General features: G+C 36.5%; 1 protein-coding gene across 7 annotated transcripts in view; it reads left to right on the top strand.

Moving 5' to 3' along the window:
• The window catches only part of AP4E1 (adaptor related protein complex 4 subunit epsilon 1), a 65,553-nt gene extending 48,854 nt beyond the window's left edge, over positions 1–16,699 (top strand). For 6 of the 7 annotated variants that reach the window (XM_013993000.3, XM_013992999.3, XM_001924871.8 and 3 more), the window contains 5 exons: positions 3,903–4,161; positions 7,583–8,140; positions 9,746–9,936; positions 12,367–12,524; positions 13,576–16,699. In XM_013993000.3, coding sequence (XP_013848454.1) covers positions 3,903–4,161; positions 7,583–8,140; positions 9,746–9,936; positions 12,367–12,524; positions 13,576–13,736 — 1,327 coding nt within the window. In that variant the 3' untranslated portion in view covers positions 13,737–16,699. Of the gene's footprint in view, positions 1–3,902; positions 4,162–7,582; positions 8,141–9,745; positions 10,967–12,366; positions 12,525–13,575 lie in introns of those variants that run through there. The other variant, XM_084970305.1, reaches the window with a different exon arrangement.
• Positions 16,700–16,923: the final 224 nt, after the last annotated feature.

Genomic DNA, 16,923 nt, shown 5'->3' with positions numbered 1-16,923 from the left:
ATAATATATGTAAAATGTCTCATACAGCCCAGGACATAGTAAGTGATAAATGGTAACTGCTGTAATTAATAATGTCATTGCTATCATTATTATTATCCAAAAGATGAATTTACCACATAAAATTTGTGCTCAATCTGGATAATTTTGGTCTATGAACTGATGTGACGTAAAGTAGTGAAAATGGCTTTCTTGTTTGTGAAGGAGCTTCTTCTAAAAGAGTTCAAAGATGTTTTGAATAATTGCAGCATTATTGGAATAAAATGTGATAAAATCTCATAGGTGACAGCTTTGAAAGATGACTTTTGGACAGAGTCAGCCACCTTATTTTATGTTCATCTTTGCATTTGTCAGTCTTCCAGTGAGATGGTTGTCGGAAGTATTTATCAGAAGAATGGCACATGGATTATAAGGAATGTAGAATGATCTGCTGAATGAAATGGCATAAGTTCAAATTCTCTTTCTTAGCCTTTTTTCCTGCTCTGTTGACACCTTTTTCTTTCTCAGACATTTAATTTTGGTATTCCAAGCATGGGGAGCAGATTGGGTTTGTGGGCATGTGATAGTGGTGGTGATAGCAATTAAGTACCTCAAACAGAAAATAGAGTGGCAAGGGAACTGAAACCCTTCAAACCAAGAGAGGAACCTTGGTCTCTTACCTGCACAATAGATGACAGCAACTGTTTTTTTAGTATTGAACTAGGATCTGGAGGACTTGGCAGGGCCTTGTAAATCCTACCTGTGTAAATGTACTACTTCCAGATAATGACATTTGACAAAGCTGTTGCCAAAATATCTTCTTGCCTCTGCTTGTGGGTAGCATACAGTTGACTTTTTCCACCTGATGGGAGCTTTAGCACCTGCCAAACAGCTCCAAGGACTGAATATTATCTATAGTCTATAGGACTGAGGCTCAGAATATTATCTGTAGTCTTTTCAAACTAAAGAAATGTCCTTGACTTTGTTGAATGGCTGAACTATCATTATTCTGTCTTGCTTTACTGTTTTCCTTCTTCTCTGTATTTTCTCTTTTCTCTGATTAAATTGATTCTTTGAGTAAAATTTTTCTATACATAAAAAGGCAAGTGGAGGACACGAGTGGGGTCCACTCTGGGAAAGCTTCACAGGGTGCTCAATTACAAAGCTGCTAAGGAATTATACATTCGCTGTATTATCGTGAAAGGCAACGCAATAAGAAGTATAGATTTAAAATTTCTTTCCAAAGAGTACCACAGCTAACACATTATTTCAGATTAGGAACTTTGTGTGGTAATTGGCAAGATGAATCAGCTTTAGAGAGGAGATGATCATTCTTCTTCAGTCTCTGGCAAGCTGAGAATAAAGCAAGCCCAATTTAGAATTTTTTACCTTAAGCCCTATTACAGGGCAGTACCCTACTTCAAATGGGAATTTCTAAGAGCTGAGTTAAAGTTTATCCCTAATCTTTTGAAAGTTGCTTGGCCATAATGTACATCTCTGTTTGGTCTGTTTAAAAACAATATAAAGGTATACCATATAAAATTATGGATGATATTATTACTTTTTGTCAAAATTCAAGCAAAGATGCCTCATGTTGAAAAAATTCTTTTACATTATGTTTCATATCATAAAGAAGCATATTTTGTGTGTGAAATGGTTTTATGTTGCTCTCTTATTTTCCTGCTTTTTAGACTTTCTAAATACAATACATGACAGAAAATTTATATTAACAATCAGTACGTTTACAGATGATTGTAAACCAGAAAAATTTTTTAAAAGCTTGAGGCTCCTTTTTCCTCCCCTTTCCCACTTTGCCTGTTATTGTGGGTTGAATTCCCTGGGAAGTGCATTCTGAGATAGAATTTTAGCATGCAGAATAATAAGGAGTGCCCTTGACTTCCAACAGCTGTGGAAGGAAGGGGAAAGAAGACGGTTTGGGCGAAAGAAGTTAAGAAGCAATGCAGTGTCAGCAGCAGTATCTTCTGACCCCACAGGAAGCTTTAGAACTAGATTGGCCTGTGAGAGCTGTTCTGAGATGGACTAAAATGGGTAGCCAGGACTCTGCTTCTGTTCATCAGTGATCAGATGTGGGCTGCCTGGAAGGGGGCATGGTCTCTAGTGAGGTGACTGGGACTGAGGCATAAATTCCTAAAGGTGATATGCTCCCAGCAGCTGGGGCAACAAGACCTTAATTGAAGGGATATCTGGATGGAGCATCCCAGTGTGTCCACCATACCTCCCTATTTTTAGTTAAACTAATATTTGAATCATTTGGGGAATTGCTCTTTTTTTTCCCCCTTAATAATTAAAGAATATGTTTTGGTAAACAGGGTTACAGAAACACTGTAATCCTGCTGTGGGCATTCATGAGTCCATTTGAGTTGTTGAGTATCCTAGAAATGCTGGCACTCATTTTAGGGTTCCCATAACCACTTTTTTTGTCTGCTTGCACAATATCAACCATTTTTCTTCGAAGAAGTTTGATAGATAACAGGTTTGTTTGTTTTTTTCCTTTAAACTTTTTAGAAAACTCTTTTGGTACCTGAAAAAAAGGAACAAATGAAGATATTCATAAAGGAACATTCAGCAGTAAAATTCATTGAGAAGGAATGGATTAATTCCCTATAGGGCATTTTTTATTTATATTAAATTTTCTTTAAATCATTTGGTCCTGAATAGCATTAGTTCTTCCCTCAGTATGAAGCATAATGACCTGTTTTTCCTTCTGACATACTACAGAAAATCAAACTGATGATTTCAACAAATTAAAATGGAATAATAATCAGTACAGATATTTTTCTTCATAGCTTCTTCTTTTTTTTTTTTTTTTTTTGATCTTTTAGGGCTGCACCTGTGGCATATGGAGGTTCCTAGGCTAGGGATCCAATCAGAGCTGTGGCTGCTGGCCAACACCACAGCTCACGGCAATGCTGAATCCTTAACCCACTGAGCGAGGCCAGGGATCAAACCCACCTCCTCATGGATGCTAGTCTGGTTCGTTAACCACTGAGCCATGACGGGAACTCCTCAGTATAGATATTTTTGAGTCTCTCTTTTAGATTTATTTCATGATCTGCTTGTCTTGTAATACAAATTTTAAAAATGCATATTGGGATCATGACAGGGTTACTTAAATGAGCCAGTGCCAAGAAAGCATAGTTCTTATATGAAAACAATAGAGGCAGTTTTGGCTATTTCAGCTAGCACTTATGATTACATTAGTTACTCCAGATTTACAGCTGTAGCTTTTGGGACAACAGTAGGTGAGTCCAAATTCTATCCCTGCTTTACTGTTCTTTAGCTTAGGTATAAAAAACTAATAACCTTCATGCTTTTTCCAGAAATATTAATAACTATTTTCTTTTCTAGATCAAACCTCATTTCATATTTATAAATGTACATTTGTAACAGTTGAAAATGTAGGTAGTGTTCACATTAAGAAAACATTTTGAATTAAAGGTAAATTTACACATAGTGGATTTCAATGATTTTTTTTCCTCAATAGGATTTTATATAGGGAATCTATGTAGCGTTAATTCCTTTATTGAGTGATTATAGCTATGAAACTTGCATCATTTCTGATCTTTAACTCATCATAATTGAAGATAGTTTTGCAAAGTCAATGGGTGAAAGGAACTAATTTACAGTACTATTTTTGGACAACTTATTCAAGCAGTTAAATGAAGATTAAATAATCTGAAATTTTAACTAAGTCTAGAGTTCTATTGCCTTAAATCTTTCATCTGGAGAGCTGGGGAAGGTTGGTTATAACCAAAATAAAATCTAGAGATCTAGGTATTATTTCTGGCACATAGAATATAATATGAAAGCTATTTGTAAAAGATCGTGGCAATGATGTGTTTTTAAAAATGCCTCAAGAAGGTAAATTATTTAACTTGACTTGATGTCATTATCAATCTCCCCAGGGCAAATAGCTTGAAGCTGGAAGGTATAAAGAAATTGTGGGGGAAAGAGGGCTATCTTCCCAAGAAGGAAAGCAAAACTGGTGATGAAACAGAAGCTCTTCCAGTTCCTCAAGACAGTATAATAGTGGAGAATGTAGATCAACCTATAACAAAAAAGGATCAATCTCAAGTCATTACCCAGTCTAAAGAGGAAAAAGAAAAGCAATTGCTGGCATCATCATTATTTGTCGGGCTAGGATCAGAAAGTACAATCAATTTGGTAAGTAGTCAGTTATATTCCACTGAGAATCTGTGTCCCCTGTGATGTACCAAAAAATTGGCCCTACAAAAACTTTTGGCTATTACCTATACACATGGTATGAATGGCTTCCCCAGCTCCAGAGCCACCAGTGACATACCCTTTATATTCTGAAAGAGAAAGTCTAATTGGCTCAGCTTGAGTCAGGTATTCTTTTTAATGCAGTCAGTTAGGGCAAGGGTAAGTGTACAGAGGTGACCACGTGTAAACTCACCCCCATGGGCAGAGAGGACAGGTTGTAATGGGAAGGAGACTTGATGGAAGTATTGTCAATAATAATAGTTCAACAATATTGATATGTCTTTGGAAAAAGTACTTCTTAAAATGGCTTTTTTTTTTTTTTTTTTTTCCTTTTCTTTTTAGGGCCACACCCATGGCATGTGGAAGTTTCCAGGCTAGGGTCCAATTGGAGCTGCAGCTACCAGTCTATACCATAGCCACAGCAACAGGGAATCTGAGCTGCATCTGTGACCTACACCACAGTTCATGGCAACGCCGGATCCTTAACCCACTGAGTGAGGCCAGGGACCAAACACATGTCCTCACAGATATTAGTCGGGTTCGTTACCACTGAGCCACAACAGGAACTCCAAAAATGTCATTTTTAATAGTGAAAAATAGGAATCAATTTAGATGTCTAATAGGAGAATGGATACATTAATTATATTAGCTCCAAATATTACTAAAAAGTTAAAAATGATAAATACTGAATTGTAAAATTTAAAATACTCTTGATAATGTTAAGCAAAAAAAGCAGAATATAAAGTTACTTGTACCTTACTTATAACTGTTAAGATAAAAGTATTGAAGTTGGAATTATACAAAAATGAAAATTATATTCAGACATTATAGTGATAATGATTTTTAAAACTTTTTATGTTGACATATTATTGTCATAGTGAAAGGTTGAAAAATTAGAGGGAAGTACAGGTGCTATTTTTGAGTGTCTGAGAATTCCATTTGTAATTTTCCATTTTGTGGGCAGATGATCCCACCTAGTACAAAATTGTGATGTTATATTTTCTTCAGTTTTATATCATTACAGCTCTATCATCCTCCTTCCTTGGTGGAATTTTTCCTACGTCTCTGTCAACACTAGACCAGACTCTAGGCTACACTCTTTGCCTGTATTTCTTTCTTTTCCTTTCTAAGAAAAAATAAATTCAGCCCCAAAGTATTAGTAAGTAACATATCTTAATGCTTCCGTTAGCATTTGTATTTCAACAGCAGAGTAACTGATCTTGGGTCTTTGAGCTGTTCCAGCAGGCCATGGTGAGGGTGCCAGTAAATGATCTGGTGCTGATGGGGCAAGTTCTCAGTGGTCAGAGTGCACCCAGGCTTATGAAGCCCTGATTTGTGAACTTCATTGCTGGTATTGAAGGATTCCTGCCTTCTCAACGAAGTGCATAGTTTTCAGTTAAAATCTTTCTTAGGAGAACATTCAAATTAATCGCCAAACGTTTTTGTGGTGGGCTTGAAATCACAAATGTAATTAGGATGTTTTTCTATTTAAGTTAGGTTAATTCCTTTGTTAGGTTAATTCCTTTGTGGGTTACCTATTACGCTTTCCCCTCAGCTATCACTAGAATTGTTTTTAAAAATGTGTAAAAAGAGTATATTTCCCTGTTTAATGGAACCCTGAATTCTGTGAGGAACTAGGTTACAATTCAGATGGCATCATGCAAAAAAGAGGAGAAGCAAATAAGCAAATAATTGTATAAAATTAGCATGTATTCTCTTACTTCTCAGCCCCAATTTTTTCCTCTCTCACTATGTCACTGGATATGCTCCATCTATATCATAAGTCCCTTTGGATGGCTGCTTTTCTGTAGCAATCTTATTCTCTCTTTGAATTTTTCTTATGTTTAAAGTTCTCAGTTACATAGGTCAAGGCTATATTGAGCATTTCATTTTGACTTTTTTTTTTTTTTTTTCTGTCCGTGTTTGCAGCACGCAGAAGTTCCTGGGCTGGGGATTGAACCTGAGCCACATCAGTGACAATGCTGGATCCTTAACCCACTGTGCCACAGGAGAACTCCTTAACTATCTTTTGTTTTTAAGTCTGTGGTCTGTTTTGAGTTAATTTTTTTACATGGTTCACTATAGGGGTCAAAGTTTTTTCCCACCTTTTCCTTTTATTTCACTGTTAATTTAAAAAAGTATTTTCTTTGGGCTATGAGTTGGAGGTTGACTGTTTCTTTTCTTTAAGTAGTTTAACAAAGGTCACTCCAGTGTCTTCTGGTTTGTGTAGCTTTTAACTAACAGCAAATTACACAGTGCAGAAGAAAAGATCATTACACTGGAAGACAAATAGAAACTATCCAAAATAAAACACAGAAAGAAAAGAAAAAACAAAAACCCCAAAATATCAGTGACCTGAGGAATAATATCGAGCAGTCTAATGTATGTCAAATTTGAGTCCCATGGCTACAGGAAATGGAATTCCTCCACTCCCCCCATATCCCAACTTGTTTTCATTTTTCTGTTACTATGATGTTAATTCTTGTATCATGACTTCTGAATTGAAAGGTAGGAGACAAACTTATTTGCTAGGAGTTGGCAGAGATGTTGGGATGTGAGGGGATGAGAGGATAAGAAAAGGGAATTCGAATTCTAGTTAACTAGAATCTTGCCAAAAGTGGCCATGTAGTGTTAAATGTTAAAGCCCCCAGAAGGAAAGACTTTAAATAGCACCATCTGCTGCACTGATTCTAGATGGAACTTTGTGTAAGGGGGCTCTTTGAGCCATCACTCTTACATAGATTTATAGATATTTCTTTGAGAGGCTTAGCTCAAGGATGGTAAGTTTGCTGTTCCCATCCCAAGTCTGTCACAAACATTGCTAAAAACTTATAGAATTCTTTCCTGGTATGTGTTATAGTTAGCCACTGCTAGTTGATTCTTAAGGTAAAATCAGGTTTTCTCCTGTTTATTGACTCATAGGTCATGAAAACATAATTATAAATCATGGAACCAAAGTTTGAGGCATCCCTGTTCCTTTACTTCTATAAACCAACTTGGGAAGCTCGAAAATGGCTAGCTTTCTCACTGTTTTTAATTTGTGTAATTTGTACTTTAGTATTCTGAAATCAAATAGGTTTTTAGAATTGTTCATAATTGACTTTTTGACTTTATTTCTTTTTCTCATTTTGTGTATTTTTGGTAAGGAATAGATTTTGCTTAATAGTTCAGAGTTATGTAGCTGTCAGAATTTTAGGGCTTAACATTTTATTCTTCTCCAAGTCTTTGTTAATCCATGGTTTATAGATAGAACTTTAGCAAGGTAGTAAGTTGCTCATTTGAAATTATAGAAAAATGTTTAAAACTTGTGACTTAGTTGAATGCTTTCTTTTTATAATATTATTGTATTTTATTTTTGCAGCTAGGGAAAGCAGATGCTATTTCTCACAAGTTCAGAAGGAAATCAAAAGTTAAGGAAACCAAAAGTGGGGAAACAACGAGTGCTCAACATACGACCCATTCTTCCTTTAGTTCTTCATCAAATATGAATTATGAAGACGATTATTATTTGGATAACTTGCAGGACCGAGGAGACAAAGAATTAAATAAATTTTCTCTCAATTCAAAACTTTTGGATTCTGAGCCACTCACAGAACTTCCCTTGGTTGAGAAACTCTCAAATTGCAGGCTGTCTACACCCTCTTTGTTTGCTGATAACAACATGGAAGTTTTTCACCCTCCTCAATCTACTGCAGCCTCAGTTGCCAATGAAATCTCTTTAGCTTCCTCTTTGTTAGAAGAAACTACTGAACACATGCATTCAGATCTTATGGAAGTCTGTAATGATGAAACCGTATCAGTGTCTTTTTACAAAATTTGGCAAGATGATTGTTTGTTGCTGGTCTGGTCCGTTTTTAATAAGAGTGGTTTGGAACTAAAAAGTGCTAACTTGGAAATTGCTCCTGCAGAAAATTTCAAGGTAAGACAATGAATGGTTCATTATTTCTACCTTAAATAGACAATGCTTAGTGTTTCTGCTGTTGATGCTTTTGATGGCTTATAAATTTCTCCCACATCCTTCTTTCCTCTTTAGCAGAAACATGAAAGATGTGACAGAGTTTTTTATTATTTTAAGTAGGGATGAATTATTCAAAAGAGACAAACATAATAAAGATTTTATGGGGGGAAACCGTAAATGCAAAGTGAGTTTCAATAGAGCACAGTAGTTTAGAATGTAGGCTCTTGACTCAGACTGCTTGGCTTTGGATCTTGCTTCTGTTGCTTATTAGCTGTTTTACACAGTCAAGCTATATAACTGTTTTTGCCTCAGTTTCCTCACATTTAAAGTGAAATTTTTTTTTTTTTTTTGTCTTTTGTCTATTTAGGAACACCCCTGTGGCATATGGAGGTTCCCAGACTAGGGGTCTAATCGGAGCTGTAGCTGCCAGCCTATACCACAGCCACAGCAATGCCAGATCTGAGTCGCATCTGTGACTTACACCACAGCTCATGGCAACCTACTGAGCAAGGCCAGGGATCGAACCCACTTCCTCATGGATACTACTTGGGTTCATTAATCACTGAGCCACAATAGGAACTCCAAAAATGAAAATATAAATAATGTGTGCCTTTGCACTGTACTGAGTACTCAGGTGTCAATTCTGTTTCTTCCCTAGCTCTCAGACATTACCGTTGTGATTTCTAGAAACATCCTAATTGCATTAATGTGGGAATGTCTTTGGTGAAGTTATAATGAGGAAACTGACTCTTTTTTCTTCTATGGACTAGAATGCATTGTGTGGTATATTACCTGGGCCTGAGCTGGGCAGAAGTTCCTGATTATAGATTATAATCACCTGTGGAACTTAAAAACACAAACTGGAGTTCCCATTGTGGCTTAGCAGGTTAGGAACCCAGCTAGTATCCATAAGGGTGCAGGTTCGATTCCTGTCCTTGCTCAGTGGGTTAAGGATCTGGCATTGCTGCAAGCTGTGACGTAGGTTGCAGATGCAGCTTGGATCTTGCATTGCTGTGGCTGTGGTATAGGCCAGCAGCTGTAGCTCTTATTTGACCCCTTGCCTGGGAACTTCCATATGGCACAGGTATGACCCTTAAAACAAACAAACAAACAAACAAAAAACCCCACAAACCAAAACCCAATTCAGTTGTCCGAGTCTTACCACCAGAGTTTGAGTAAGGGTGGAGAATGAGAGGGGAAGATACCTGAATTATTTTTTTTAACTCTCCTGGCTTTAAAAATCTGGTGCTAGCTGGTATTGAGAGCCAAATGACTAGAGTTTAATCTGTTTTTTATTGTTAAATTCCATAGACGTTTTCATTGTAATTACATTTGCTACATAATTTCGACCCATGTATTATTAGTACCCATGTACTATTATTTATTAACTATCTGTGCTAGTGAATTTTTCTCAAATGAAGTTGTCAGTTATCTTCATAATTTGCCTTGTTCTTAATGTCTCACAATAGTATGCTTTTGTACTACTTAAATTGCATAGAAAATTGGTTTTCATATGGTAGTCTGTGTTGATTCCTTTTTTAATACTTATGTTACTTTTATTTACAGATCACCGAGCAACCTGGATGCTGCTTGCCTGTAATAGAAGCAGAAAGCACCAAAAATTTTCAGTACAGTATGCAGATGGAAAAACCTTTTATAGAAGGGACTCTTTCTGGTTTTATAAATTATCAAGTGATGGATACTCATTCTGTTCAGCTTGAATTTTCAGTAACCTTATCACTATTAGATTTCATTAGGTAAATATTTTCTATAAAATTAATTCAAATTATTCATTCATTCAGCAAATATTTACTAAGCCTCTTCTCTGGATGGAGAGCAGTTCAAAACTACACACCCCTACCTCTAGGGAGGAGACATCGAACAGTCATATAAATGCATGTGTAATTGTGAATTGTGCTATGAAGAGAAAGTAAATGGTAGGATGGGTGATTATAATGTGGGACCCATTCTAGATTGGGGTTGGCTAGTGATCATGGAAAACTGAGCCACAAGAGAACTCCTTGCCCGACTTTTTAAAAAGCTTTTAAAGTTTCTCTCATTTGTATTTCATTTATTAGATTAATTTTTTCATAAAGTCTTTTCATTAAGTTTTAAAGATCTGCAAGTAAGTTACTCAGCAAAGTTATTAAACTTACATTAGACATACAATAGTATTTAGTATTATACTAGGCACTGTGCACTGTTGCCCAAATAATTACAGTCTAAATGTGCAGTTCCTGTCGTGACTCAGCGGAAACGAACCATACTAATATTCATAAAGATGCAGGTTCCATCCCTGGCCTCGCTCAGTGGGTTAAGGATCCGGCATTGCCGTGAGCTGTGGTGTAGATCACAGACACAGCTCAGATCTGGCATTGCTGTGGCTGTGGTATAGGCTGACAGCTACAGCTGCGATTTGACCCCAGCCTGGGAACCTCCATATGCTGTGGGTGCGGCCCTTACAAAGACAAAAAAAGGAATGAAGAATACCAGTGACTATCTGTAAAAAATATTTTTTAAACCTTTACACATCACCTATATTAGACTACTATAATTTTTGCCTATTCTTTAAAGTTATTTAATTTAAAGAAGTGGAAGTGGCCTGTGGAAGTTCCTGGGGTAGGGATCAAACCCAGGTGACAGCAGCAGCCTGAGCCACAGCAGTGACAACTGCCACATCCTTAACCCGCTGAGCCACAAGAGAACTCCTCTTTAAAGTTCTTTAGTAAGAACATGTTTATCAGTCTGTCACAGAGTATTTATTTATTTATACCATGGTACCAAAAAGATAGAATTCAGCCTTCAAAAAACTTATATTCTGTGGAGTTCCCGTCATGGCACAGTGGTTAACGAATCTGACTAGGAACCATGAGGTTGTGGGTTCGGTCCCTGGCCTTGCTCAGTGGGTTAAGGATCCGGCGTTGCTGTGAGCTGTGGTGTAGGTTGCAGACACGGCTCGGATCCCTCGTTGCTGTGGCTCTGGCGTAGGCCAGTGACTACAGCTCCGATTTGACCCCTAGCCTGGGAAACTCAATATGCCGCGGGAGCGGCCCAAGAAATGGCAAAAAGACAAAAAAAAAAAACCAACAAAACTTATGTTCTGTGACTGTAACGGTATATCCATGATGCGTGTTAGTAACCTGAGGAAGCACAACATATATGACATAAACAGTTCTCTTTTGCTTATTAATAAAAATATTTATATGTTAAAATATTTTTTCTTAATTATAAAATCAGCACATACTTATTATAAAAATTAAATGTTATATAAAAATATAATTCGAATATGAAAATTTCCTATAACTCCTTTCAGTTTACGTAAATAGCGTAAACTGTTTGATCTTCAATTGCCTGAACCATTTTATTTTATTTTTTTTGCAGCTGCACCTGCAGCATGTGGAAGTTCCAGGGCTAGGGGTCGAATTCGAGCCACATCTGTGACCTGTGCCACAGCTTGCAGCAACACCAGATCCTTAACCTGCTGAGAGAGACCAGAGATCAAACCTGCATCCTCACAGAGACAATGTCGGGTGCTTAACCTGCTGAGCCACAGTAGGAACTCCACCTGAACCACTTTCAGTGTATCTTTTTTTTTTTTCCTCTTTTTGCTACACCTGTGGCATACGGAAGTTCTCAGATCAGGGATCAAATCTGAGCCTGAGCTGTGACCTTCGCCACAGCTGCAGCAGTGCTGGATCCTTCACCCACTGTGCTGGGTCAGGGCTTGCCTCCACTAAGACACAAGCTGGCCCACTGCACCACAGTATATTTATTAATATCCTTTCTCTTGGTCCAGTTTGCGGAAGGTGCTGGTTTCTATTCATACTCTTGTATGTGACTTTGATAGACTGTCTCGTCTGCAAATCTAAAGTATACATGAAAGAAAAGTTTTATATTTGAATGATTCATGGACTTACTTGGTGAAATTTTACTGAAATGACTAATAACGTAGAAAAAGAGAGAACTGGGTGATTTATTGAAAAAGACATTTGTTCTTTAATAACATCTGCTTTCAGCATTTTCTTCAGGTTGGAGGATGATGGTAAGTATTGATCCTGTATAAATTTTGTGGAATCTAGATTTACAGTGATTTTTTCCTTTAAATTTCCATGAGTCATTTGAAATGTATTTGTTTGGAATAATTTCATTCTTATGGACATAAATCTAATTTTAAAACTTATTTGCAGACCATTAAAAATTTCTACTGAAGACTTTGGTAAACTTTGGTTATCCTTCGCAAATGATGTGAAACAAAATGTAAAGATGTCAGAATCTCAAGCTGCTCTGCCTTCTACTCTGAAGACCCTGCAGCAGGAACTAAGACTTCATGTTGTTGACATTATAGGTTTGTAGAGTTCTGAAAAGGCAGTCTTATGTTTATAGGGGCTTTCTTACAATCAGAAAACAAATCAACTCTTAGTAAGTGTCAAGATTTAGAGCTACATTTCCTGTTAGGAATATTTTTCAGATACTCAGTATCTTTCACATATCTTTCAGATGAGTGTGTTGTTCAGACTTTATTAAATAATTTTTTGTGTGGTATAATATATATAACAGTTTACCATTTTAACCATGTTTAAGTGTACAAGTTAGTGGCATTAAATGCATTCATGTTGTTGTGTAGCCATTGCCACCATCATCTCCAAAACTTGCTCCTCTTTCTTTACTAAAACTCTGTACCCATTAAACACCCACTGTCCCTCCCTCTCCAGCCCCTGGCAGTCACCATTCTCTTTTCTGTCTGTGTAAATATGACTACTCTAGTTACCTCATCAAATTGGAATCATGCAATATTTGTTCTTTTGTGACTGATTTCACTTATCATAGTATCTTCAAGATTCGTCCATGTTATAGCATGTATCAAAGTTTCCTTCGTTTTTAAGCCTGAATACTGTTTCTTTATACGACTGTGTCACAGTTTGTTTATCCATTAATCCTTTGATGTACACTTAGGTTGCTTCCACCTTTTGGTTTTTATGAATAATGCTGCTTTGAACACAGGTAAATAGATATCTGTGTTTAAGTCCCTGCTTTCAATTCTTTTGGTTATATACCCAAAAGTAGAATTGCTAGGTCATATGGTAATTCTATATATAGTTTTTGGAAAAACTGTCACATTGTTTTCCAAAGCAACTGTGCTATTCTCACCAAGAATGCTCTAGTGTTTCCATTTCTTCACATCCTCACCAATGCTTATTTATTTATCTTGATAGTTGCCATCCTAATGGGTGTGGGTGTCAAGTAGTAATGTATTATGGTTTTGATTTGCATTTCCTAATGATTAGTGATGTTGAATATCTTTTCATATGCTTTTTGACCATTTGTATATCTTCTTTGGAAAAATGTCTGTTGAAGTCTTTTTTATTAAAAGAGTTTCTAATTTTGTTTTGTTGTAGGCAGTGAAGGGCTTTTGGCCTGTCAGCTGCTCCCATCCAGCCCCTGCTTGCTGCATTTCCGAGTTCATGGTGACATATTAGCCCTGTGGTTCAGATCCTCCTGCTCTACTCTTCCTGACTATTTACTCTATCAGTGTCAAAAGGTGATGGAGGGATCCTAGCAGAAGTTCTGCTTATATTTTACCCCATCAAAATAAATGGTTTACATAGATAAACGTATTTACCAAAGTAAAAAGGACTCATGGTACTTCTAATGAAAGTGGGGATTATTCATGTTGTGGTTTTATGTTTTCTTTATGAATTCCTGATCAAGAAAGATCCCCAAGAAACTGTATCCCAACCTTTTACTCAGGATTGTACAGTATGTTTAGGTTCCAAAAAAGTGACCTAAGCTAATGTTATAAACTGCTAATGATTTGTATATCACTTAGGGTAGGAGGACTGAAAATATTTATTTTGTTATAAATAATTTTATAGCAAATTTACTCCAGTGCTAGCTGATTTGTGGTAAAGCCAAGTCTCCGTTCTCTGCATTAATGGAGAGGAGGCATGAACTTGATAATCCCAAACCTAATTCATATTTGGCTTTGGAGTGCAGTGTATGCTTTTTGGTAGGCAAGTCATTGCTTTCAGTTATGTTTTGCTTAGATCAGTATTGAACTAAATTGGCACAGCACACACTAGTAATTGAGGGAGATCCATGAGCATGTTGGATATTGGAGGGGGATCCAGTCTGTGATACAGTTTTTATTATAGATAACTAGTTATACGTAATTGCAGACAGTTTGACTACAAAATTTGTTTTCAACTTGCATTTATTTTTAAAATTCAAAGTGAATCACTGTATTCTAGTTTTAAAAATTCAGAGCCATTTATAAAATATCAGATAGAAAAAACCTATAAGAGCACACAGTACTAAAGTAAACAGGTTATAAAAGGACTTTATAGTTATGGCAAATATCTTAGTTACCACTTGGGTTTTTTTTTTGGCAAATTAAAATTTGTGATTAGAGTGTAAACAGCAAAACACCTTTCCTGGGCTTTGAATCTACTAGTACTCAGTGATACAACCAGAAGAGTGACTAAGTATATCATACAGGTTCTTCAGTAAAATATATCATTTTCAGGTTATAGTTGTGCCTATATGGCCTCTGGCAGAACTATTAATCAGTTGAAGAGGTTAAGCGTGATATGAATGATAGACCAGAACTTTGAGATTGTACATTAATGTTAAAAGCTGAAATAACATTTTATAAAACCTTATGGTGCTACAGAAAATATTTATTATTTCACTTTTTCTGGTACTTCACCATGGAAACTATTCAGGTAATGTAGTTTTAAGTCGTTGCAGTTAATATCTGGTTAATTGGTATTGTTTATCACCCAGGTGTGGAATTGTGGTTTTAGGTTTTCTCATTAATCATAGCTATAAAGATGCTAAGGGAATTCCCCAAAGCTGAGAGATTTCATTAGTCATTTGTGCTTAGCATGTATCTCCCTAAAAGTGAAAGCAACAGTTTAAAAAATTAATTTTCAACTTATTAAAAAAACACTTTTTAATTTCATGCTTTTAAAAAATGTAACAGTAAAACCTTCCTATAAGAGCAGTGAAAAGTGGCTAGAATTTCCTCCATAGGTTTCTCCCATTGAGTAGAATACTTCAGATTCATCTTCAAGCTCCCAGACTGTCATGAAGGGAATGTGAATGTTGGGGTTTGGTGTACTCTGGTGGCTAGACTCATCAGCTTTTTCTTTATTTCTACCTCTGTCAGCAGCAACCACCCTACCCACCAGGTTCTGCTGTTACTCTAAGAGATAGGAAGTGTCCTGTCACTTTGCAGAGGAATGTAGAGTGTGGCAAAAGAGGTGCTTCAATTTTTTGTGTCTCTCCTTCCATGTGATTTCATGATCACCAAGGCTGGGTTGAGTGTAGAGCAGTGGACATAAGGAGCCCAGAAAGCAGATGAACAAGTAGCTGGGAGAGATTACATTGAGCTGCTGGGCTGCTTTGTTACAAGGGTGTTCATTGGTGGCAACAGCAGTTTTCATGAGAGCCATGCTTGGTCTGAAACGCTGTCTCACCATGGGAAATGTGTAATGGTAGGTTAGGGCTGGGAGCATGATTTTGGGTGTGCTGGGAACATGGTGTCACTTTTGTTCTTTTTGAGCTGACTACATAAAAAAATGGGATAACAGGGTTTCTACTGAAATTTTTAGTGAAATATTTACATTTTTATATTTTGTGGTTTTAAAAACAGTTATAGGAAGGAGTAAATTTTAAAGAATTTCAGAGCAGAGTATATTCTGCCTAAACTAATTCAATATTTTAAGTTCTAGATCAGGCATCACCAATCTTTTTGGCATTGTAAGAGATATACCTGAAGTAGGAAGAACAATTTTTCTTAATAAATCGTCTCTTTACCTTATAGTCATAATTTAATCAAATAAAGGGGCAGCATCTGGGATAACAGCTGTTGGGGAGAGGGGTGGAGGAGAGAAAGACCCAGTTGTGTGAGTTAAGTGCCAGACATCTTTGCTGGGAATCCAGGTGACAGGAAGTGTGAATCTGAGGAGAATGAAGGGAAGACAGGAGAGCCTTAAGAGCAGGTGGAGGAAGAAGGATCAAGCTCCCACCAGAATAGTCCCTGTGGAGTCAAGGCAGATTAGTCTCAGGGTAACGTGGGCTCTGAGTAAGTGTCCTCCTGAAAAAACTGCAGATAGAAGTTGAGATACAAAGTGCTGATGTGCCAAGCATGCCAAGCACAGCATATGCTCTGCAAAGTAGGATTGTTTAAAAAAAATATTCTATCATTTACTGAAACAATTGTGAAAATGCAGTATTTTTTTCCTTTATTATAGTTTATATCACTAATATTTTAAAATATTGAGCTTTTTTTCCCCTGTGGGTAAATGTGGTCTTTGTCTCATGATCGTGTTCTTTGTCTCATGATTTTGAGCGACCAGAAGTGCACTGAACCTATTCACGTGTCTTTTAAGGTGTTTTTCTGTGTTAAAATTTTAGGAGCGAAAAATGCAAGTGAATAACAACTTACCAAGCATTAATTATCTTATTCTGTAATTTGAAAAAATTCAGTTAAACATGTAATAAATGCAAAGTGATCTATATTGTTCTTTGGTCTGTATATTCCTTATTATATAAATAGCTGAATAATAAGTAAAACTACTCAGTAATTTGATAGGCATTAGCTAAAAAGAGCAGAAACAATTGGAATGGAATGAAAAGAGTAATTTACTTATTATAGCTCCAAAGAATCTCATTGAATTGGTTAAAAGTAAAGATACTACTGTTTCTCTACAATGTTGAGAAAAAACTTTATGGGCTTCCAG

The sequence above is a fragment of the Sus scrofa genome, chromosome 1 (assembly GCF_054392235.1).
Source record: "Sus scrofa isolate SSC_HxYL_T2T_F1_AM1 chromosome 1, Sscrofa_HxYL_maternal_Yorkshire_Landrace_v2.0, whole genome shotgun sequence".
Taxonomy (NCBI): Eukaryota; Metazoa; Chordata; class Mammalia; order Artiodactyla; family Suidae; genus Sus; species Sus scrofa.
This window is presented reverse-complemented; position numbering and strand designations above follow the sequence as displayed.